Raw genomic sequence first — 25,528 nt, 5'->3', positions numbered from 1 at the left:
GAAGATAATACTGGAAACTTTACCAAGCCTTAAATGCATCTTTAAATGAAGGAGAGAGATTTGCTAATATTTGTTTAAGCAGCCATTCAAAGAGGTGAGGTTTTAGTTGAAAAAGGGAAACAATTTGCTGTCAAATATTAAGTAGCGGAAGATACATTTTGACTTCTTCTCAGAGACTAATAAAAATAACCATAACAGGTTAATTTTATTAATTCATAATGCTTTTAGGGATAAATTCATTGCTGTGATGTGTTTTGGATTCTTCATCCATCATTTCCATGTGAATTGTTTCCTTTTAATCTATCACACTTACTACGCCAAAGGAACTTAAATTGTTTTTGTTCAAAACATTTAAAGAAAGGTGCCTCTGGGGAGGGAAGTGCCTATTAGATTCTGCAGTGTTTCCACTGTTGTTCGCATTTCCATATTGTTGTACAATTAATCGATACAACTGAATGCGATTACGCAGCAAGTGATGCACAATTATTGAGATTCTCAACCTTGACCAATTTTACATAGGAATAACCATAAGTGAGAAGCTATCTACCTGCAAATATGTGACAAATACACATATTTATGATACATAACATACATACATACATGTAACTTATACATTCATGGTAAAATCAGGTAAACAGTAACCTTGTTTCTGGCATGAAAAATGAAATGAGGAAGAAGTGACACCATTTCAAATGTAAAACCACAATTGTTGCCTGAAAAGAAAACACATGGTAAAGTATTTGAAAGTGTACAAATTAATAAGATGATGTGAGCTGTATAAAGCTGTCCTTGCACTAAACATTGTGACCTTAAACCTCAGTTAAATCATGTCTGCAGCAGGTTTGAATTAAACTCAGACACAATGACCTCTACAGGACAACAATCAGCTTTAGACTAAACCATAGGTGCAGTTTAAACAGCAGCCTCTAAGGACACAGAAATGGGGATAAGTGATCATGTGACTTTTACCCAAACAACACAGGTTTAAACCCATCATAAACCTTAAACCACAGCCAAGCTAACAGAGTCTCTATGTATGCATGTGTGTGTTGTGTATGTGTATGACAGATTTCTGAAAACATCTGGATCCGTATTATTTCTCTCTACTTTTTTGATATGCTGCAACCAAGTTTTGATCTGAGTACTGATAATAACCACAAAGCTACATCTTCTATTGTTTCCATATTTTAAATTTGGTGTTTCACTGCACTTTGAGGAGATTTAAAACAGATAAGCACATCCAGAAGTCACATTAGAAGATGTTATGACATAACAGTCTTGAAGGTCATATCAGTGTTACTGTTATTCAAGATCATATTGTGAATTTTCACAATCAAATATTTTTTTAGGTTGCCACAAACCCTGACCTTCCTATTTTCTCTCTGAATAATCTTTTTTTTTATTAATCAGACACTAGACTTCAAGGCATTTTAGGCGTCTGTCCCACACCACTCGAACTGTAGCTTGGCTGTGCCCTCACTGTAGCCCTGCTCGAGCGAAAGAGGAATGAGGAGGGAAGGCAGAAGATGGCAGGAGAGGACAGGAAGTGGAGAGAAAAGGGCAGGAGTATGCTGTAGTGCCTCCAGCTGTGCAGACATGTGGAGTAGCCAGTCTCCTGTGTGGTGGCAGTGATATTGTGTAAGAGAATCTGCGGCCTGTACAGCAGCAAGAAGCCCAGTCAGCAGGACTGGTGAACTCAGCCAGCAGCACTCCCTTGTAGGGCGGATGAAACTATCAAGTGTATGTGCCTTTTGTGATCTATTGATCCACAGCCCTGGTTCAGTGGTGGCCACAGGAAGGGTTGCATTCTGGTCTTATTGTTCTTATCCACTTTGCTTCTTGCTCAGTGCATAGTTATTTACCCCACCATACTTTCCTCTGTGGCGTTTCACTTTGGTGTTTGAAGGGAAGCTGCTGCTGAGTTGTTTATCGTGGCCGCTATTGAATGGCTTCCTTTAACTGCAGCAGGACACCTTTTTGTCTCAGCTATATGTGTGATAGTGTGTGTACACAAGAGAGTACATTAAGGAAATGATGTATAGCAAAATATGGTGATTTCAAAATAGGTTTTGTGGATAGTTGATTAGACAGACCGCCTTCACCTGAAATATGGTCATATAGGTCGTCTGTACAAGCAGCTTGCTACGACCCATATTTACATTTGTTGTTACACAGCGACTATTAGTGGCCATAGTACTTATGACGGGAGCAAAGAGGGATGTCAGGTGACTTGTAGTATTACAAAGTGGTGGTTGGGGTGGTTGAGGGGTCAATCAAACATAGGACCTTCATTCAGGAGAACAGGGTTTGTGCCCTGTATGAAACCAAAAGTCAATTTAACAAAGGTACTTATTTACACCTAAACCATGATCCTTTTCTAAACCTAACCATGTAGTTTTGTTGCATGACTGTAACCATTTCACAACTTTGACTACATGTTTAAAAGTACGACTATTAGTAAGTGCACTAACAGTCAGATATGTCATCTAGTAAGTCAGTGGCAAACAACCTATTCTGTAGTCTAGGTATGAGGATGTATTGTGATAAGAGAAAAACGCAGTGGCAACTTAAATCCTTTTTACACATAGATCATGCTGTAGTCCTTCTTCATGCTGCCTTTGCATGTTTACACAAAACCAAACAGCAGTGGCATCATTTCGCTCCAGTGTGCAATTTTAGATAGGATGTCGGCATTGTGGAATAAAAAGGGATGTGATGGGCGTGATGTGTAACACAACATCTTCGGCCTCTAGTATGACATATAACAGACGTGTTGGCAGTGCTTTATAAAAAGTAACAGTAGCATGATATGGCGAAAACAATCATTTACCGGCTCTGTTATATGGGGGCTGATTTCACCTTCTGCTCAGAGGGTAAGGGGCTCTCAGACCCCATTGTTTTCCCAATTTGTGGAAATTTTGGCTGCTGTTCTTTTTCTTTGAGTTAGCTGCTAACTGCCATCAGCTTTTTTAAATCTTGTGCGTTGGGTTGCATCATCAAAATGTCATATACACTGCCCATGATCCCGTCTTGCTGGCTGTCCCATTCATGGCGACATCATTACAGCACTTTTATACAGACAGTGAAGTGGCATAACAGCGTGAAATTCCTGCTTCGAAGAACCAGTGTAAAAGGGGCTTAAGGCTCTATGTGCAAACACTTAGACGAAAGCTCATTTAGATAAGTAAACACAGTAAATGATGGTAAAGAGTCTCAAAGTTTTCTTACACATAAGTATAGTGTATTACTGTACAAATCTGGCCTTTGTGTAAAGCCTTCAATACACTGTTTGTTATAATTCATGCAGGCAACAATGCCATGAACATAAAGCAGACATGAAAACCTTAGAAATACTCACCCCCCAGAAATTCTGAATGTGCCTTTCCTCCTCAGCATGACGGTACTGATCTGTCATTTTGATTTGAAATATTTATTTGATAATAAAGCCAGTCATATACAGAATTAAACATTCACATGCCCTAGCTGTGCAAAACCTCAAAAATACATGCCATATGGACTCCCAATTCATCTTTTTGTCTAATTGTTACTGGCAAGAGTTGTGAAATATGATAATACCTACATTATGACATGGTCATCTACACAATATATGTTTTTTCCAAATGGTATTGGTGAGAATTGTGTGCCATTAGAGAGATTACTTTGTTAGCTGGTACAAAATCCAACACAATAATTGTTCGATAGTGGATGATTTCTGTATACTCAGGGATGTTGTGCCAACATGACTAATGTCTAATGAGTGCTGAGGGCCAAAAATGAAAACTATTACAATATTGTTTTTAAAATTCCTCTAACTCAAGTGGATGGCAGAGTCCACACCACAACTATAATGACAATAACACTGGCACGTCATATTGTTGGGATCACCTTCAGAGCGTTTTGATGAATCATATAAACACTGACAGCTAATCAAAATCCATCCAGATTTTTACAGTGTCATAGTTTATTGGTCTGGATGTTCACATTGTTATAGTTTTTATAATTCTTACTGAGAGCAGCCCTCTAGGGTAAGATCCATTAGCATGAAAGTGTGCGTCATTGGCATTTTACTGTTTACTCAGTAATGATCAAAATGTGTCAGTGTTAAAGAAGTATATCCTGGGAACGTAGTGGCAGTATACACCAGGCTCCCAGGGATGCAGCTCAGCCCTACTTTCAATTTTTGTCAGTGGCCACTTGAGATATTGCAGCGGAAAAAATCCCATGGCCCAAAAAAACATTTTCCCCATAGGCCACCATTATAAAAGAGATGTCTGTAAAACTGTTGACGAACACCTCCAACTCCAAACAAGGTCAATTATGAAGCTTTCTATTGTGAGATTTTTATCCACGTAGGTTTCCTCGAGCTGAGAAATGCGATTTCAAATATGTGACATCATTGCAATGTAAAGTCTATGAGCCGAGTGGGAACTTGTGGGGCAGAGCTAGCTGGAGAAACACTACTGTGCATATTAAGTGGCCATGTACCATGGAAGTGAACCTAGAAACTGTTTTAGCATATACGCCAGGCAAGCAGTTCCACTGGACTGAATAGGGGCCTTCTTGGGGTATGGTAACCAGGGCTAATAATACATCTATGGTATATGCCCATCACAGCCACAGAACTTTATTTTCCGGCTCCCAAACAGCCCCACTAGTGCAGTCATGGTGTTTTGCTAAAGGGCATGCTTTCAGGGAATTTCAGAAGGGAGGCATCGCATCGCTTTTAGGCTGCCAGATGGTTAGTTTAACTAACTAGGCTACTGCTTAGCACATACATGTGTACCAATACAGCTTCTGACTTCTCTTCATTCAGCTTAGTCCAGATCTGCTAGCCTCATCATACCGATCCATGTGTTGTGTCAGCAAGTTCGGTAAGCTTCACAGGTTAAGACCTCATCCTCCCTCTCCACCTTACTATCATTCATATCAATCATTTTCCTATTCCACTAATGTGTTTGTCCTTTATCACACCTGAGGAAGTGCCTCTAAGTATATTCACTGGTAGCATCCATTCTCCCTCTGCTGTTCCTGTCCTCACCTTCCCAGGCTGCTCGTCTCCTCTACTCGACCGACAGTCATCCTATCGCTCACCATTGCACTGTATGTCAATGAGTGTGTCTAAGTGTGTGTGTGTGTTACCGTCAGCTGCAGGAAACCTGATCACAGCACTCATGCATCAAAGAGAGGAAGAGGGGGCAGTGGCGAGGAAGAGAAATGCAGCGTTGCAGTTCTTGTTTTCCCCTGTGATGGGGAGAGGACTGCCTTGGCTTTTCAAATGTCTGATGTGATTAGGCAACGTTAAAGCTGCTGTGGTCATTCGGGAAGAGCAGGACGGGATGGATAGAGGGCATGCTAGTGTTTTAGCATGCACGTGCGCACATCTGTGTTTATGTGTGTGTGTGTTGATATACAATACATTGATATACAGTTAAGATGATTCAGCTGGAATTAGCTCCTGCACAGTGTGGACAAAAAGAACAGCTTTTATGTTTTGTTGATGCAGAGGCTTCACTCTCCTCCTGAGTGTGGCATTTTGGTGAGCGTCTTGTAACAGGAGTGTGCAGCAGACCAGTCATTTCTGGCTTCTGCAGGGCAGCAGCGACTAGTGAGCGCACAAAGGGAGCTCACGGCTAAAGCAGCAGCAGCAGTCTCAGCATGTAGCACTGTACACACCATTACATTATGTTCCTGTCCCACCATCTCTGTCTCTGTGTGTGTCTGCGTCCATTACTCTCCTTTTCTCTCTCCCATCCACTGCCTCTTCGCCAGCGTCCTTTTTTTTTCAGGGTGTAGTAAATTAGAGAGAGGGCCAGGCTTTAGTGCTCTGTCTGAGTCCTCAGTCTCTGATGACACAGCATCCTCCTGTACTGGGCTGAGTGAGGAAGGGATGGGGTGGTGGTGGGGGTGGGGGTGTGGGGAGGTTGAGTGTGCTTCCACTGCTAGCCAGGTTGGTATAAAGAAGGAGGGTGGGGTAAGGAGGGGGAAAGTGGGGTTTGCAGCACAGCATACAGGTAAAGAAGTGGGATGACGCATTTTTTTGACATGGTATAATATGCAGGGAAATGAGTTTGCAGTCATACATATTTTGTTGAGTCCTCACTGCAGTGAGCTCAATCAGAAGCACATGAGTTACGTTTCAGGCTATAATGTTAGTACATATTAGATTAAGGTAACTAATGAGATTCGTGCTGTTTTGTCACAAAGTTTCACGGTGCACAATGTGCAAGCAGACGTGCTGTTGATATTTTTTGCTCCTCTGTAAATTGAATCAAGATGCACTTAGTCAATACCAGGTGCTCGTTACAGTATGGGCTAAAATCCAGCTGATATTGTATGTGTGTCATGTTTTCCCCTTCCAGTCTGCAAAGAGGCTCGTGAACCCAAAAATCTTGCAGTATGTTACTGTTATGAAGGTCATTTAGGGCTCCAACTAAAAATTATTTTTGCAATCAATTGATGAATTGTTTATATTATATAATAGTGATTAATGCAGTTTCCCATAGTCCTTAATGATGTTTTTGAAATGAAACAGCCGTAAGGTATTGATTTGCGATGATATTAAACATGGAAAAGAAGCAAATCAACAGACAGGAAGCAGAAAACAGCAAGTGTTTGTCAAAAATGTATATCTTAAATGATTCATTTATTAAATTTGTTGGCGATTGCAGGTCTAATCCATTGTTTTTAATACTCATTTGGCACTAAGTTTATTGCCATCTTCTGATAAGTCTACAGTCCAAATCTGCAGTCAGTCTTGTGAAGTAATAGACCAGTCTGTGTCAAGCTGGGGGTCCTGAGATGATTAAGAGGAGCACAACTCCCCCTCCCCATGATTTAGTCTCTATTGTTTCCCCGCTTAGATCTCTCTTTCTTTCTCTGTCTCCCCCTCCTCGTCTCATTCTCAGTTTCTCTCTCTCTGCTGCATGCCTACCCAGTCCTCCTCCTCCTCCTCCTCCTCCCTCCGTCTACCCATCCATCTCAGGTTTGGCTCTCTCCCCTCTGCAGATCTCTGGCTTTCTGTTCTGCATCACTCCCCCTCCACCCCCTCATCTCTCTCTCTCTCTGTCTCTCTCTCTCTCTCTCCCTCCCTGTCTTCGGCTCTCTTTGCTGCTGTCCCATACCCCTGCAAGCCCCTCTCCATATCCCTGCTCCACTATTCCTCCTCTTCTCACACACACACACAAACACACACACACACACACACACACACACACACACACACACACACACACACACACACACACACACACACACACACACACACTGTCCTTGCAGCTGCATTCTGCCTCCTGATTCTTGCATATGTGCCTTTTTTCTTCTACGCTCTGTGGAGAATTAGGAACATTTCACCAGCTTTGCAGCAAAAAGTCTTCCTTACAGTGAAGCTTGGGCAGCTGAGTTGTGTGTTTATGCATGTGTGTAAGCCCAAGTATGTGTGTATGTATATTTGACTATGCAATTATGTAGGCAGATCAGTGTTATAGCAATACGTGTGTGTATGTGTGTATGTGTGTGTGAGTGAGTGAGAGACTTCTACATGCATTGTGTTACATAGACAGTGTTTGGGGATCCATGCTGCCTTTCCACTGCCATAATCACTCATGTTTATCCATGTGAGCAGCTGCAATTCATCCTCAGCTTCCTAAGCTTAGGACCAAGTCATTGTTTTGCAAGTCACAAGCAAGTCTCAAGTGTTTGTGCTCAAGTCTCAAGTCCTGAACTTTGAGTTCTCTGTCCTAAACAAGTCATAATGCATTCTTCAGCATATATAATGCCATTTTAACAACAGAGTAATGATGTATTGAAAAAATAAACATTATAAGTCCTTTTCAAAATGTGTAGGTGTTTGTTAAAACATTTTTTCACATTTTAGCTGTCAGGTTATTATTAGCTTAACTTAACTTGCTAACCATGTTAATATTAGCCTTGACTTACTGGTCTTTGTGCAACTTTGCATGTCGAATGCAATTTGAAATTGTTGTGTCTCTGTTTGCAATTTTTGACCAACACATTTTACATATTGCTAGTTTTTTGTTGATCATCATGTAGTTTTTGTACACAAACAAAAATATCTTTGGTATCAGCTTTTCCAACTGGCACTCCACATCAGGTCATCACGGTTCTCTCATGCAACTTGATTGTATGCTGTCAGATTGGTTCAAACAAAGTGGAGCTGGGGAATTAAGTGTCGTCTTGCCAGGAAAAAATAGTATTAATGTTAGTTAATTCAGGAAATGAAAGATAATTAATGGAATTGTTCTAATCTTTAGACTTGGGGGAAGGTTTCAAGGATTTTTCAAGTCAAGCCTCAAGTCCAAGTGTAGTCACGAGTCATTGGTGTTAAAGCTTAAGTCGAGTTGCAAGTCTTTTGATTTTGTCAAGTCGAGTTGAAATTCATAAGATTTCTGACTCTAGTCTGACTTGAGTCAAAGTCATGTGACTCAAGTCCACACCTCTGCATACTAGTGCACTACATGGTAGACGTGTTAATTCCAGTTAAATGTGAAGTGGAAATACCTTCGATCCAATGATGATGACAGTGTCTCCAATACACTGTCTGTCAACCTACTTTACAGAGCTTGTCCTAGAAATGAATTAAACTGGGGAGATGAGTGATTAATCGATCTGTGAATAACTGCTAAGAATTAAAAAAAATAAAAATATATCAAGTACAGTAAAGGTGCTGCAACTGCTTGTATGTTATTGATTTTCATTCATGCAGTTCACTATAGCTTCTTCTTCTTCTACAGTTCCTTCTGTGCAGAATAATGCCTGAAAAACTGTTTTCTTTAGCACCAGTGATTTTTAGTTAATAGGCCGCTCACACAATTAATCTCTGACCAAACAGTTTTGCTCATATTCCTAAATTAAAATATGTAAGATGTTAGACTGTTGTTAAGAGGTCATTCCATTTCTCCGCTTGGTACAAGCATCACAACCCTTTTTACTGACACAAGAATGGTTTAGTCTTTGCTCTGTGCCCTGCATGCTCTCATCCTCTTTATGGGCTAGTAAAGCCTTAATGTTACACAGAGTTATTCTGTTTAGTCATATACATTTTTGGCATCATTACATTTGAGGCCATTTATTATTTGAATAATTTACTTGAGTTTATTGAGTTTGTGATTTAAATTGAAAAAAGGGCCATCAAGAATAAGCTTCCACTCAGAAAAATCCTAGATTTAGTATTTTATTACCTCCAATGATCAATCACTTATCGATTAATGTGGCATAATCAATTAAGGAAATTGCCTGACATTTGCATCTCTTGTTGTAATTGTGCCAGGTTGGCAAGTTTGTGTCAACAGCAGATTTTCCTGTCTCCAAATCGAGAGAGTTCGTTGACTGACTGAAACCCCTTTATAATTGAATTTTTTATGAGAATTTCTAATTATTCTCATGCCATTGAGGATGACCTACACTGAAACACAGACTTAATAAGGACAACACAGATGTGTTTTCCAGGTGATGTTTGTCTCTTCAAATGTCAAGTTTCTGATAAATCTCTACAAATCCATAGCATTTATCCATGGCATTACACATCCATTAACATATGGAACATTTTTATGCATGCTGGACATCGGTAGACTGTTAATGAGATATTGCTCATTTTACAGCCTCTCCATACTGTTTCTGCTTTGTAAGCAAGACACTTGAGTTGACCTCTAAAAGAGAGATTTACATTCACTTTCAACATGACTGTGGGTCTTGTGTGTTCCTGTTTGTACTGTGTTAAGTCTATATCATTTTTGTTTTCAGTGTGAGAAGATATTTGAAGTAGTGCAGATGCTCTATAGGCGAAAAAGGAACAGGAGAGGGGAAGGGAGGGAGGGAGTGACTGGAGTCTTCTGATGCAGAGAATACATTTTGTCTTTCCCCAGACTGCAGACGCTATTTTTAATTTAATTAGATTTCAGGACACCACTTGTCTCGGGACACTTCTGGTCGCCTTCCCGTTTCCTTCCAGTGTTTCCCATGGTGTGAACGAACTTGTGGTGTGTGTATGGTGTGTGTATTTTGCTTGTGCTGGTACTATATGTATACTAAAGACCAATGCCCTTATTATGCACGTATACTCTCCTCCAGTGGGTTATCATTATATTATCATCATTATCATTGTGAGTGCAGTGATTATTATACCTGAACGGAAAGGGCATGAAACATAGAGCTGGTTTTATGATTTCCTGTGGTTAAATACATGCGCTCTGGTGCACAGTTTGGCCAATTTTAAAATCTTTTAAAATGTGTCCAGTTTACAGAAGTTGTAAACTGGATTTATATAAGCAAAAACAAAAGAAATGTTTGTTACCCAATGTTGAATGCAAAGGACATTTTCATTCTGAACTCAATTTGACATAAATTCTTATGGTCTCCGATATGATTAGCCCTTCCTAAGCCCCGCCCCTTTTTGCTCCAAGGTCTAGTAACAGTTGAGCATGCTTGATACCTTGGTCAATTTAACCCTTTCCTGTTATACATATACTGTGTGCTAGACTCATCAATAGACCTTTTTCACAGCAGACATTCTAACTTTTCATAGTAGGAAAAGCACAGGTGAAACAACTGTCACAGTCTTCACGGACACATTACACTGTATATAGTCACATCTTCACCAAGCTAATATTATCAAAACGCTAGCTAACTAGCTAGCTAACGCGTAGCTACATTAACAGGAGTTAACCTAATGAGAGATAACCAGTGTCAGCCAGGTTTGCATCCTCCTTATTTCTATGGTAACGTGAACGAGATTTGGAAAATGACAAAATAGGTTGGTTGCTGCCATATTTTTAAGATGACGTGAATTCTTGTTAGCCAACAAAGATTAGGGCTAATGTTCCTGTGTGTATATTATTTCCCTATGTTACGTGCTGCTCTTTCTACAGTAAGGAGACCCTAGGTCACCGCATAGTCTGCAGTCAGATAGAGTAGGCTACCTTACTGATCTCCAGAAGGGGTAAAGGGGACACATATATGGCAGTGCAGTAGCAATGCTGAGTCTCGATCTCTATGCAAAAAATGCGTGGCTGTTTATAAAAGTGAACATCATGAACTTATTGTTTCGGCGCTTGCTGTCAGCTTCTTGAAGTGGCATCTGGCTAAACAAACTGGTGTAGCCATGCTTTGGGTTTGAGTTGTTGTTGTTTTTTCAAGTTTGCCCCACCTAGCAGCAGTAACTACAGGGGGTGGGACTTTGGATTGGTCAATTTTTATATATTCATTGTTCTTCAGTACTGATTGCATACAGAATATGCTGTGTTTTCTGTAAATACTGGCAGGCAACACTGTCAGTGGTGTCATAAATACACATGAGGTGATGTGGTGAAGAAGGAAAAACACCACTGCAGTGAACACATTCATAACTCACAGATTCTCATCCAAACCACACATTTTTAAAGTATCCCAGTAGTCCATTTGTTTGTAAATAATGACCATACTTCTCACTCAGACCCCACATTGTCTTTGCCCAAAACTGGGCACAAACATCCACAAACCACACACAGGTACACACACTGCTGAAACACACACATACACACTGCTGCCTCACCCCAGTGCACAGCCCCACTTGGCCCAGTGCTGTTTATGGGTGGGGAGTGGTTGTTGAGAGCCTCAGAGTCAGCAGATCTGCCCCTGATCGATGACAGCATTTGCGGTTCTCTTCCAGTAAGAGCTTTAAACTTGGGGCGAAGAGAGTCGTTTGGCCACAAAGAGGGGAGAGCTTCCCATGCACCTGTCTGCTGCTCACACAGCTACTGTTGTAGTGAAAAGCTCGCCAGGACAGAGGCTCTGTCTGATGTAACCTGGACAGAGGTGTCGACTGTGCTGCTGGCTCTCGGGTGACTGGCCACAGAGGGCGTGATGTCAGCGGAGTAAAACACACCCTCGTGTCCTTGTCCTACTGACTATGTACCCTTTTCTATACCTTTATCTTTTTACCATACTCTTTTCATCCCATGGGCTCTAGGACATTACAAACAGAAATACCTCGCCCAGCTCCAGTAGGGTAAACATTTCAAAATGGTGAAAGTGACAACACAGTGAGCACTCTCTTCAGAATGCTATACTTAAATCAGCCCTGTAGTCAGAGTGGAAACCAATGCAGTGGTGCCCCATGACTCAGAGGTGAGCTAAGGACTCACATCAGCTACTCAGTCAAGCAACAGTCATCTTTTTTTAAAGTAAGATAGCGCAAAAGGTTTGCAGACCATGTACTTAACAGTATGTGCTGTATAAGTAGTTCTGGAAATGTTCTAACTGTCATGTTATCTCTTTCTGTGTGTGTGTCTCTTTCTCTCTCTCCACAGACATTTATAGTCATCAACAAAGGAAAAACACTCTTCCGCTTCAGTGCCACGCCTTCCTTGTACATCTTAAGCCCTTTTAACTTACTTAGGCGAATAGCTATTAAGATTTTGATACATTCATATCCTTTCAAGTGATTCTTTTTCTGTGCTTTACTATAAATGACTACAGATGTTTTAGTATTTTGAACATATTTGTTTTACTGATTATGTCACCAGTAGAAAGAAAAAAAAAAAAGCTAATGCACTGTAAGCTCTACCTCACAATCTTTCCCTTACTCTGCCCTCTTCTATAAGCTTTATTTCAACACCAAAGTTTGGTTTCAGTCATTGGTGTATTAACATGCATGCGGTGTTATGGGCATGTCTCTCCAAACTTTCCTTAACTTCTGTCTTCTCACATTATTCAGCATGATCATCATGTGTACGATTTTGACCAACTGTATATTCATGACATTTAGTGACCCCCCAGAGTGGTCCAAACAAGTAGAGTAAGTACACGTCCACACTTCTTAGGGCTGGGTATCAGTACTCGATACCTTAAGGTGTCAATACCAGTACACTTAAAAGTGATACTGATACCAGTATAATATGGTTTTGCTCACAACCAAGCACCGCAAACGTGTAACTGGCCCATTCCTGCAGCAGCTACAACCCATACAGTATGTGGTGAAGTGGAGCAAAGTGTCGTTGATGAAGTTGGCAATTCACCACGTCAAGATGCCACTAAAGAATTAAAGTATGGTGGCATTTTACACAACTAAATGCTTCCATTCACATGATGGTTATTGAATGAAAAAAGTGTACGGTACTGGTGTTGCTCCTGGTATTGCTCCTGGTATTGCAGTTTATTAAACAATACCCAGCCCTAGTACTTCTCAGCAATCACATCCTTGTTTCATGAACCTGTCACTCACCTCTCCTCTCTCTTTGTTTTCAAGGTATACCTTCACAGGTATCTATACGTTTGAGTCGCTCACAAAAATTGTTGCCCGAGGCTTTGCTATAGATGGGTTCACCTTTCTCAGAGACCCATGGAACTGGCTGGATTTCATGGTCATCTCAATGGCGTAAGTTTTAAAACTCACAATGTATAGCAATAAGAAATAATTAAAACGCTACATATAACAACTGTGGTCAAATGTAGCAGAACACCAGAAAGGAAATTTTAACATGACTAATGAAAATATCACAGCGTTTTAGCATGTGGATAGAACAAAGTTGTGAGGATTAATTTATTTAAAGGCATACTAGTTACAAGATAACAGCAGGTTAATCCTGAATGGCAACAGAACTTTCTCTCCGCAGACAGTCTGGCGACTTAAACACAGGTGTAACTAATCGCATTAATAATGACTGTTTTCCGTTCAGGCGTGATAATACCTGGGTAATATTATGCATGCTGGCTCACTGGTGTGACTCAGGAGACATATCAGTGGAACAGAGCAATCATTAACGTTACTGGTGACACCTGTGCTCAAATGTTTCTGTAAAATGTTTCTGTCTTTTGTGTAGAAAAGTCTGAGTCATTAAGATTTTGGTGCAAAAAGAGTGAAATAAACATTTTAGTATTAGTTAGAATTTGATGATTAACTTGCAGATTCCATCTTTTTGTGGACATCATAACGCACTTATCAAACATTTAATTGTTTAATAACAAGCTGCTGTTTTTTCAGTCAGCTGAAGTGTTTTTCAAAATTAAGAATATAGTGATTATTTGTTATGATGGCCAAAGATATATGGAGTCACCAGTAATAATACATATGAGCAAAAGTCCCAAAAACCTGAAAGGTTTAGTCACCATATTTAACCATTACAGCAACAAACACACTGTGATGTGGCAACTTTCTGTCCTAACCTTAATACCCATTTTAGGCAACCTTAATAAATTTCATTCTTTATACACTTGGCACAGCTTTGTGAGCTCAGTCAAGTATTTACTGATAAACACATCACCCCCAAACCATTGATAGATATAGATCAGCCACACCACACCACAGTTCAAAAGCTGTAGTTACCAAACACATTATATTCCTTATCCAAATTTATTTTAGGTTTATGTTATTTGCAGGCTTTTAAAGACTAGACTGAGTTCTGCACATGTGATTGAAAGGCAGTAGGTGTGCCCTCCTGAATGGTTATTAAAGAAATACTTCACCCACAAAATGATTTTTTGTTTATCAATTACTCACCCTGTATTAACTTGGATTCATAAAGAAAACGTTGTTTTTCTCGCATGCCTCCACCTTGACAGAAGAATCCAAAAATTCTTTAAGTTTCTAAGTTAAGGGGGTCTGTATTTCTCAATAGCAGAACTATATCAAAATGTGAATTTTTGATAAAACCTTACTTTTTTAAACACTTTGCATGAACAGTCTCATGTGAGAAGTGCGCTTGGGCCCCTCAATGAAATGCAATTTAAATGAACACACTGACGCTCGTAAGCAAAAGTGTTTTAAATACAAGTAGACAGGTTTTAGCAAAAAAGCACGTGTTTGGGAAGTACTGAGCTTATAACTGGATATATTAGACACAGATTATACTGCATGATTTGTGTGAGAGTTGGTAAATGGATATTTTGATTTAGTTGTGCTGTTGTTTAACCCTTTACTTCCATTTTCTTCATCAAAATTTTCTTGGTTTTTGGATTCTTCGTTTACTGTAAAGGCATGCGAGAAAAACAAAGCTTTCTCCCTGAATTCAAGGTCACACAGGGTGAGTAGTTGATAAACAAATTACCATTTTGTGGATTTGTGGATTCAGTATTCCTTTAAGTGAAAACTGTTTATTTGACTTTTTTAATGATTTATGATGGATTTAAGGTGAATTTAGCTAAAACAGACTCTAAAGACTATTTCCCACAGCACCTTCATCTACATCAGTCTATCATACCACGTTGACAATGCTTATTAAGATATTATGTAACAATCTATTATGTCTTTCCTCAGTTTGGGATGGCTGCTGAATAATTGTATCTGATCCACCTTGCAGGTATATAACAGAGTTTGTAAACCTAGGCAATGTGTCAGCCCTGCGTACGTTCAGGGTTCTGAGGGCTTTGAAAACAATATCAGTTATCCCAGGTAAGACAGTCCAGGTCTTTGTGTTTGCGGGTGGGCGAGTCACGGGGTTGATGTTAGGTGTGGTTTTGTTTCAGTCCCCTCTCCTCTTCCTCTTCCTCCTCCGCTCTCCTCCCACTGGTCGGACAGGCGCTCTCTCTCTCACCGTGGTGTCCCCTCCCGGTCTTCGATGGTGGTGCTGGTGTCGTGCTCTTGCGCGTACATGCGTACGTGTGTGTGTGTTGTTGTTATCGTGAGTGTTGTTGTGTGTCATGGGGTTCTGTTCTGTGTGTCATCCTACCTTGTTACAGATATATAACAGAGTTTGTGGACCTTGGGAATGTCTCGGCGCTGAGAACGTTCAGGGTTCTCCGAGCATTGAAAACAATTTCTGTCATTCCAGGTGAGACTCCCATTTAAACACTAAGGCTGAGCTTAACTATCTGTCTTTATTTCTATTACTTTGATTTTTTTTCTTTTTAAAAAGAGGATGTGTTAGAATTTCTTCTTTTTTGTTTTATGTTTGTTTTTATGACAATCAAAAATGGTAGCAATACATTTTTGATAGGCTTAGCAGTCTACTGGCAGTCTAGTGGGCTCACATGTCCCATATGGACAGCTGGGCTCATGCAGCACATCATGTACATTTGTACCCCAAGCAAAAAATGTCCAATGTCCATAAATGTCCAAAACAATTTGACAATATAGGGAAAGATTTTAGACACTACTTACAAAGCCTCAAGGATGTTATCATGAGGGGTTAGCTAACCAAACTAATAAGGGAAGAATACAAGATCATGTAGTTTAAATCTGTCACCTCTTTGCCCATCTGATTTGTGTTCAGTTTTGTTTCATCCATAAATCTAAATTCTCACAATCTGTGACACTGCCATCTTGTTTTTGGATACTATTTGATTCCCTAAGACTGCCAAGCCTAATTTGACAACATATGCTGCATGAAGCTTTGAGACACATGCTTTTACGAGTTTGGCTTAAAGGAGCTTTTCGTTTGGATTTTGATATCTTTTAGTTATAAGAGTTATTTGACTCAGATATTTGGTCTTTTTTTTTCTTTTCGGAGATCTTTGTCCATCCTGGGAATGAAAGGGTAACATAGAAAATTAATAAATAACATAAATAAACAAAATTCAGTGCATACATGTCAGATTCAACATGATTTTTTGCCCCAGGAAACACACAGTAACACAAGTTTAGACATTTGCATAAACACGATTTAAATGCACTTAAAATGCTTGTTAAACAATATGAGACTGACACGAACATAACACATGAGTTAAAGTATTTCAGCAGATACACATGCACGCACATAAACTATACAATGTACAGTAAGTTCAGCCTCCAGCATATAGTGCTAAGTTGTGCTCTGGGCTAAACCAGCCCGAGGGCTCGCCCAGCACTGCAAGAGCGGGAGAAAGGGGTGCCTGGGATGGGAACGGTTCTTCGGTTAGGCAAGGTCATCATCACAGTTTACAGACAAGGTGATGCTGACACCGAGTCAATTCCTTCAGCCTTGGCGTTTAAATGACCTGCATGCCACCTCTCATCGCCCCCCTCCCCCCTCAGCCACCGACTCTTCCTCGCCTGTCCTTTCTTTCTCCTCTTCACTTCCTGCTGCTTCCTTGACTGAGCGCTGTTTACTGTTCGTGGTGCGGCTGCGTTCAGTTGCTTTGTTGGATGCAGTATATTAATTAACTGCAGCTTATCAGCAATGTTACCATAGGTGGACACAAGGAATGAAATCAGATCCCCATGATATGATTCCTCTTCTCCAGACGGGTCCTAAATCCAGTTGTAGTGCCGTCTGTTCTTTCTCAATGGAACATTAAACTGTTTGGAACTGTTAACTTACATGGGGAAGTAACTGTAAAGGGGTGAAAATGAAAATGTGTCTTTCAGATGGAAACATCCTGGACAGCTGCAGTGTTTGTTGTGGTGTTAGTGTTACATGAAAAAAACTGACTTTTATGTGACCTTTATATCTGTGGTTCAACTTGAATGTCCAATCATAGTCTCATCAGTTTGCTGTTATTACATACTAGATAGTCATGTCTTTGATTTTATTGAATGTGTCTAAAAGTATCTCATTTTGATAACCATATAGCCAGAAAGACAGTCAGACATCAACCCACCAGAAGTTTAAATTTGACAGAGACATACTGTACAAACACTGCCAGTTAGAGTTTGGATAGTGAGTTTTAATGCACAACCTATGCACATTATTTTACCTAGACATACACTGCTTTTTAAAGTAGACTTTAGTTATGGAATGAGGGTTTTCTAGAATAAAATGCTCAGATGTTTGTAGTTAGGACATACAGTGTTGTATACACAAGTGTTTTGTATTTTTTTAAAGCCTCTGAAAACTTAGCTTCAAATCCCAACTCATTTTTAACATTAAATAGAAATGACTGAATAGGTAACGATCGAATTTAACACGAGCAAACCACCCAACAACTGTCTGCAGATTCAGAGTCATATGTTAGTAAATCCTGATTGGTGCAGAGAAGAATATGACATCACTTTGTCCAACTGAGCCCCGCCCACTTTAAATCAGTTTGATTAGCACAGACAAAGACACAAACACTGAAATTTCTCAAGTGAAATAGCTAAAACTGTTGCAAGGTTGGCAGAAAATGATGCGTTTATGTAGGACCTGATCATTTTATAGTGAGAAGCAGATTAAAGAAAAAAGGTAATCAGGGCCTTTAATGTGTAGAATCTATTCTTAAAGGGACAGTTCACCCAAAAATCAAAAACACATTTTTCCTTTTATCTGTGGTGCTATTCATCAATCTCAATTGTTTTGGTGTGAGTTGGGGATAGCAGCTGATGTCCGTCTTCACTCCAATATAATGAAACTAGATGGCACTCGACTTGTGGTGCTCAAAGTGCCAAAAAATACATTGAAAAACTTAGCAGCAATGTCTCTTTCCAGAAATCATGACCCAGTTACTCAAGATAATCCACAGACCTTGTTGTGAGCATTTTTTATATAGGTACAGAAGGTTAGCAGAAATATTCTGTAAGAAAGTGCTGACAAGTGTCATGGTGCAAATAAGTATGTCCAGTAAAGCTGGTCAAGAGTAGAACAGTGAAAGTAATTTTGTAGGTTCTAAAAGCTACAAATGATCAACGCATCCTAATTATCCTTTTAAATGAATGAATGATCTTGTTGTTATTCAAAGGGAGATTCTTGACTTTCTAATGACACAAGCATATAGCCACATTTCTTGAATTATATCTCACTGCTGTAAAACAGAAGATGTTCAGTGACATGATTTGGGACCATTCTCTTTATCTGAAATAAGTAGTAGACCCACTTATAATGTAATTGTGGCCTAAAGTCTTTCTAAACCAGCAAGAAAAGAAACTAGTGAGGAACGGCGACAGTAGAGATGCAGGACAACATGTTCTTTTGCCTCTGAGCTGTAAAATTGGACCCACAGAAAATGACTGTTTTATATTACCTTATGGGAATACCTGTGCCATTACTGTGCTGTGCTTAAATTATTTAGGTTTGGATATCAGAGAATTACAGTTTCTACACTAAGTATCTTTTACACCCAAACTGAGTTCTCAGCTTTCTTCTCTGAAGGCTGCTGTAGGCTTTATGGTGTTGTTACTGTACAGTGGCACATTATGTAGCAATTAAACAGTGTCGTAGCATTTACCTTATTCCATTTATATGATAATATGATAGACTTATTACATTTATACATGATGTAAAGTCCTAAGATATCTTGGCTCCAGTGCAATAAAATCATCAGGTAAAGCTGCAAAATGAAAAGCTACCTTTAACAATTGGACACTAAACTTATTATTCTCAACATACTCCACATTAACTCGCCTCCCTGTGCTTACCTTAAACATTTTACTTACTTACTTACTTACTTTTTTTTCTCCTTGCATGTCAGAACATATGACCCTTACAACCCACGATCATTCTACATCAAATGGAGCCCATATTTGCTAATTGTGATCATTTCTACTGTGGAGGTGTATCAATTACAGCCTCACTCTCTACCATACTTGCCAAATACATCATGAGAGGCTTGTGCTTGTGACAGTGCAGGATGTAAACATTAATGACGTCCTCCTTGGCTTAGCTGTAATGATAGCTAGCTCAGTGGTGATAGGTAAGCTAGCGGTAGATGCACGCTTCCCACTGCATGGTTATATGGTTCCTGGGTTACTGATACTCAGCATCTCACACCAATACAATCTAGACTGATAAATAGCGTGTGAAGTGTACCTTTAAATCTCAGGTCTAGTAACTTAATACCCACATGGCTAGCAACAAGATGAATAATTAATTAAATTTAAAAAAACAACAGCTTGAAGTACAGATTTCCATCTCGAGAAGAACAACAAACATTGTCCACACACCGGTTTTATACTCTAAAGGATGCACATGACAGACCGAGTCAATTTCTGCTGTTGAGGCTTGGTAGTGTGGGCGTAGGTGCTAGAGAAACAATTCTGATGCCTGCCAAGTTTAGATTTATGTAAGAGGCTGCCCAGCACAGGGTTAAAATACAGGATTAGATGTACGTTATCTAACTTAACTTTTCCGTGCTTGACTTGAGTCAGCTCTTGAATTGCAGCTATAAAAAACAAACTCAGCTTGTGCACTCCTGCAGTGCCAAAAGTTGCAATTCTTTTTATTTGTGTCTATTTCTGTGTTTGTATGTGTGTTTGTGTGCATTTGACTTTGTACGCTGGTGTGCGTGTGTTTGTGAGTTTGTCTGTTTTCATGTGTGTGCATTTGTGCACTTTTGTGTGTGTGTGTGTGTATGTGTGTATGTGTGTGTTTACTGCATATTAATCGACAGGCCTGAAGACCATTGTGGGTGCTCTGATCCAGTCTGTGAAGAAGCTGTCGGATGTGATGATCCTGACCGTGTTCTGTCTCAGCGTCTTTGCTCTGATCGGACTGCAGCTCTTTATGGGGAACCTGCGGCAGAAGTGTGTGATCTGGCCAATCAACATGACTGAGCAGTATCTGGCAAATGGCAGCAGGGGCTTTGACTGGAGCGAATACATCATGAATGAAAGTGAGTGATTATCTTGACAGAGATTAAACTAGTTACACATGATTACATAAATGGGATTTAACAGGAAGTGTATGCATCTTGGTAATTATTTTCACTTTGTGTTTATTTTTTTGAGACATTTATTTTTATCTTGCTGATATAAAAAATAACAGACAGTAGCTAATACTGACTGTTTTCTGTTTTCTTTATAGCTAATTTCTACATCCTCCCTGGTCAGCTTGATGCTCTACTATGTGGAAACAGTTCTGACTCGGGGTAAGTCAGTGCTTCACTCACTAAATGTATGCCTCCATATTTATACCTTAATGTTTGGACACATCACCAGTATTTGGTTTTTAAAATGTTTATTTTTAAAAAAAAAAAAAACTAACATAGAGTATGATTTTTTATTTTTTTTTCTTTGAACAATGATGAAGGTATACCTGAGTGACCCTTCCTCTAGGGTGTCTTTATAATAACATATAGAACAAAAACTCTTTATGAAATATAAAATGTTGTATTCTAGTTAAAAACAAATATAAACAAAAGGAACAATTCTGTTTCTGAAATGCTTGACAAATTTCCTTTTTTATTTTAAATGTATTGAAAACTAACATCATAATTTCAGTTTTTTCATACACAGCAGGAATTACGGTCTTGCTAAAATGCACTCTTGAAAAAAATACTGTAACAAGGCTCATTTTCATCAAGCATGTTCATAAAGCCTATGTTTTCTGCCACAAAGACAGGTCTAATGTCCTCAGCTAGCAGTGATTCTTTTTCCCTGTTTTGATCGGTTAGCTGCCTAAATGCTGCAAGGATAACGTTAGCATGTAACATTTGGGTGCTGCTCCTTGTTGTGGTCTAGGTCCACCACTTGACACACCGCAGTGATGTTGGCGTAAATGAGTTGACATGTTTGAAGTATTCCCACTGATGTAACCTACTGTCGTGTAGCAGGTGCAACATACCATTGTTTTGTTTCTTTACTACTCACTCGCCATCGTCCTCATAATTCACACCAAAACCAAAGTGGCTCCAGGCATCAGCCCTATAGATTACTGGAGGATCTTCTATTTAAGACATTACGGCCGTTACTAACCATATTGCAACAAACCATTTTAGCGTGGTGCCCCTCCCAGTGTGTTTTGCTGGAGCAGAATGTTCTGTCATGTGGGCTGCCTTATTAACCGCAGTGGCACTGAGAATATTATATGAAACACAGTTTAAGCTGTGTATTTTATTTTCCAATTGTAATAGGATTAATTCAACGAATCGCTCAGTTTGTAATGTGTACCGAACCGAAAGCCTCGTAACGAATGGTTCAATACAAATATGTGTATTGTTACACCTCTAATCAACAGTGATGTTACCACAACCCTTCAAACATCTCTTTTGCTTGATGGATCTTCAGGCCATATGGGTATTTTTGTGAACCCCAAAAAAGCGTGCGTATATCAACAAACAACAAAAATAACAACAAAGCCTTTTTTGTGCCTGTTTTCATGATCCTGTTGTATCTGGGGCTGCTAGTGATATCTGTATCTGTAATCCTAACTGTGTTGATGCTGAGGTAGCACGTTAAAGTTTTTGTATGCTTGTGTGTTCCTTTAGGCGATGTCCAGAGGGTTTTACGTGTATGAAAGCCGGAAGGAACCCCAACTATGATTACACCAGCTTTGACAGCTTTGGATGGGCTTTCCTCACCCTCTTTCGCCTTATGACCCAAGACTACTGGGAAAATCTCTACATGCAGGTAAAGTGGTGTTTTCTTAAATTCTTAGTGTCAAATTGACATATAAATATCCAGAGGAAGCAAAAAGCACGACTGCATTTTTTGTCACAGTATGACCTATAGATGAAGTCTTTGACCCTTCTTGCACCTGTTTTAGAGACCTATATTAAAGCCGCTCTAGTCGCTACCCAGAGAAGTATAACACCCCCTAAGCAGTGCTAAGGATTTTGTCCCCACTTCATCATAAAAAATATATATACATCATCATCCTAATACCTGGATGAATCAGCAAAAGTGCCTCAGAGCAGCTCTCCACATCAGTGCATTTGCCCTCCGAATAAAAAGGAAGGAAGGAAGGACAGCTGATCAGAAACACTGTGGCGAGGAGTGTGTGACCAGCCACTAAAATAATGTTTGTCTTTCACACAGGGAGAAATGAATTTTGTTATTTATATTTATAATGAAGCAACAAACAGCAGTGAATTCATTTTTGTTAAATGACCTTTAGAACAGTCATTTCTCTGCCTAATACATTTTTAAGAGACTGAACCAGTACTACATCTCTGCCTCTTTAGACCTCTCACTTTCTGCTGGGGACACATATGCATGTGCAAAATATATAACATGTGCACAGGTATCTGTAATGTTAACCTGCACTACCATGACACTGCACTAGCATTGCTTACCTCCTCCTCCAGACCTGCACCACTGCAGCCATAATAGATCCACTTCATTTGGCAAATAGGCCAGTCTGTGTGTGTGTGTGTGTGTGTGTGTGTGTGTGTGTGTGTGTGTGTGTGTGTGTGTGTGTGTGTGTATTTAAAATTGGGAATTCCTGCACTCTAAGGCTTCTTTCCTGTCTGGAGGTTTTCCTGGATAACTGACTATAGAGGCACCAGCAATGCTGACACATCACACATATACATACCGTACCTCTGACAGAATAGGAAAGTACTGCAGAAAAAAACTAAGTAACATAAAACAGCTGTTTTAGTAAGATACATTTCAATTACATGTTATCAATACAACAATAGTATGCCCTATTTTCCATGTTAAATCCCTCTAAATCTCATTGCTCTGTCTGTGTGTGTCCGTCAGACTCTGCGTGCTGCAGGGAAGACCTACATGATCTTCTTTGTGCTGGTCATCTTTGTGGGCTCCTTCTACCTGGTGAATCTCATCTTGGCTGTGGTGGCCATGGCTTATGAGGAGCAGAACCAGGCCACTATTGAGGAGGCGGAGCAGAAAGAGGCTGAATTTAAGGCCATGCTGGAGCAGCTCAAGAAGCAGCAGGAGGAAACACAGGTTTGTCTCATTCTCTCTCCCACATACATACACCTTTACCCATTTTTCATAGTTTAAGCTTATCATGTGTCTTTTATGATTTTCTCAGGCCGCTGCCATGGCGACATCTGCAGGCACGGTGTCAGAAGCTGCGTTAGAAGATGAAGGAGGAGGGCACTTGTCCCGCAGCTCCTCTGAGGTCTCCAAGCTAAGCTCCAAGAGTGCCAAGGAGCGCCGTAATCGAAAGAAGAAATGGCGTCAGAAAGAGCAGGAGAAAGAGAAAGGAGATAGCGAAAAGGTTGTTAAGTCGGAGTCAGATGATGGCAGCAAGAAAAGCACCATTCGTTTCCCAGGAAGCAGGCTGGGGAGGAAGACATCCATTATGAACCAGGTAAAGTTAGCTAGATATATAGGCATATGAGCTACATTCTGCCCATGGCTCTACTCTCTTGACACACAGCCATTTTGAGGCTCTTTCTGCTGCTTTGTTGATATTGCTGAAGGCTCTTCTTCACCTCGCTCTCTCGATAATTAGTTGGTTGTGAGGTCTGGCAAGAGATTGGGCTGTTAAACCCCTGCATCCAACATCAAAAGGCAGTCCTTGCACTCCCCAACTACCTTGCCCACACTTGCTGACCAGTTCCTCACTCTTTGCAAGTTTACTCTCGAAGGCCTCGCCCAAGCGATCTTTCCAAGGGACTGTCCTCTTCAGTGAAATGATTTGTTTGATTGGTCAGACAAAAGAACATATCAGAGTGGTCACAGTGTGCTAGTAGAACTTTGTCTGCCTCTCCAGGTGTATGAACAACTTCCAGTCCAGGCCAGGATTTCAGTGGAATTTCTTAGCAGATGTTGGGTGTTCTCTGGCTCTGATGAGGGCTTCGGCAATGACCTTCAAGACATGGTCTCGATGGTCATTATACCAACGATATCATCCTTCTGCCAGTGCTTTGGAGCACCAGCCAAACATGCCTTCCAGCGTCCCCCTTACCATGCACAGCTGTCATGCTGGTGACTCTGCTTTGCCTTGTGTGTGGATGTTTGACTGATTTGGAATCGCATCATACACTGCCTGGACAAAAAACTTGATCTGGTGGAGGTCAGCCTTCCACAGCTTAGGCCAGGTCACCTTTCTCCCCTGTTGTTTCATCGCCACAACCCTGCAGGTTCTCCCCTTCTGCTCCTGGATTTGGTGATGCTTCCCTATTGTTTCCACATGAGACTGGGAAGGACCCAAATCTGGCTCTTCTTTGGATAACCACTCATACCAGCCTTGCTGGTCTTACTGGACCACCTCCTCTGGTTGCCATGTTCTTCCAGTCTTCATCTCAGTGTCTGCTTTTGCCACCTTGGGGTTCTGTTGAGTTCTTGTTCTGCAGCAGTTCTCTGGCCTTTGATTTTCTCCTTCTGAAATTTGTGTGGTAGCTGCTGATTGATGCTGTGCCTGTAGTGTGATGCTGCTCAGACTCCAAGGAAGCTCTCCAAGGCTTCAGTGGTTGAGTCTGGCACCTTTCACACCAGGAATGGCCACAGTATTGCAGACAGAATTTCATGTTAGTACAACCATGCCTCGACCAATCCATTGATTTCAGCTAGCCCTTGAGTTCAGTGCAGGTTGATTGGACAGATGTCAAACTCTGTGCCAATGCTTTTCACTGGCCTCTCTGTAATGGTTCAATAATGGTATCTGTGATGGTGAAGGCCATCAACCTTGTTCTTCTGCAGAGATCTGAACTTGGCTTGTTTGAATCTCATCTGGGTACTACCTTATTTTCTTGAATCCCTGTAGAATCCATCAACACCCTAGCATGGGATGTTTGCTGATTGTCAGGTCCTCTGTAAGAGCCCCCCGGTGATTAGCAATGGCCAGATTTGGTCTTGGACCTTCCACATCCTTGCTTTGCTGACTTTGTTATTATGTTCATTGCCAGAGAAAACAAGATAACGGAGAAATGCATTGCATTCCTTCTGCTACTGCCAGTAACTTCATTCTTGTTTGGTGGATCTTCAAATATTGTTGGGCATCACTTGTCCATCTGACTATTTCTCATTCTCACCTCTCAGGCTCCCCTTGAGGTATGTTTCAATGAGATTCTC

The 25,528-nt window shown here is 40.4% G+C and overlaps 1 protein-coding gene across 1 annotated transcript in view; it reads left to right on the top strand.

Annotated features, from left to right (window-relative positions):
- scn8ab (sodium channel, voltage gated, type VIII, alpha subunit b) overlaps nt 1-25,528 on the top strand; it is a 71,355-nt gene that overhangs the window by 7,768 nt on the left and 38,059 nt on the right. Inside the window, exons 3-11 of the mRNA XM_049576443.1 lie at nt 12,303-12,423; nt 12,703-12,790; nt 13,241-13,369; nt 15,670-15,761; nt 20,212-20,433; nt 20,625-20,688; nt 22,027-22,168; nt 23,246-23,452; nt 23,541-23,822. Of these exons, the coding sequence (XP_049432400.1) occupies nt 12,303-12,423; nt 12,703-12,790; nt 13,241-13,369; nt 15,670-15,761; nt 20,212-20,433; nt 20,625-20,688; nt 22,027-22,168; nt 23,246-23,452; nt 23,541-23,822 (1,347 nt within the window). The remainder of the gene's footprint in view (nt 1-12,302; nt 12,424-12,702; nt 12,791-13,240; nt 13,370-15,669; nt 15,762-20,211; nt 20,434-20,624; nt 20,689-22,026; nt 22,169-23,245; nt 23,453-23,540; nt 23,823-25,528) is intronic.

This window comes from Epinephelus fuscoguttatus, linkage group LG1 (genome assembly GCF_011397635.1).
Source record: "Epinephelus fuscoguttatus linkage group LG1, E.fuscoguttatus.final_Chr_v1".
Taxonomy (NCBI): domain Eukaryota; kingdom Metazoa; phylum Chordata; class Actinopteri; order Perciformes; family Serranidae; genus Epinephelus; species Epinephelus fuscoguttatus.
Note: the sequence above shows the minus strand (reverse complement) of the source record. Positions and strands in the feature narration are given on the sequence as shown.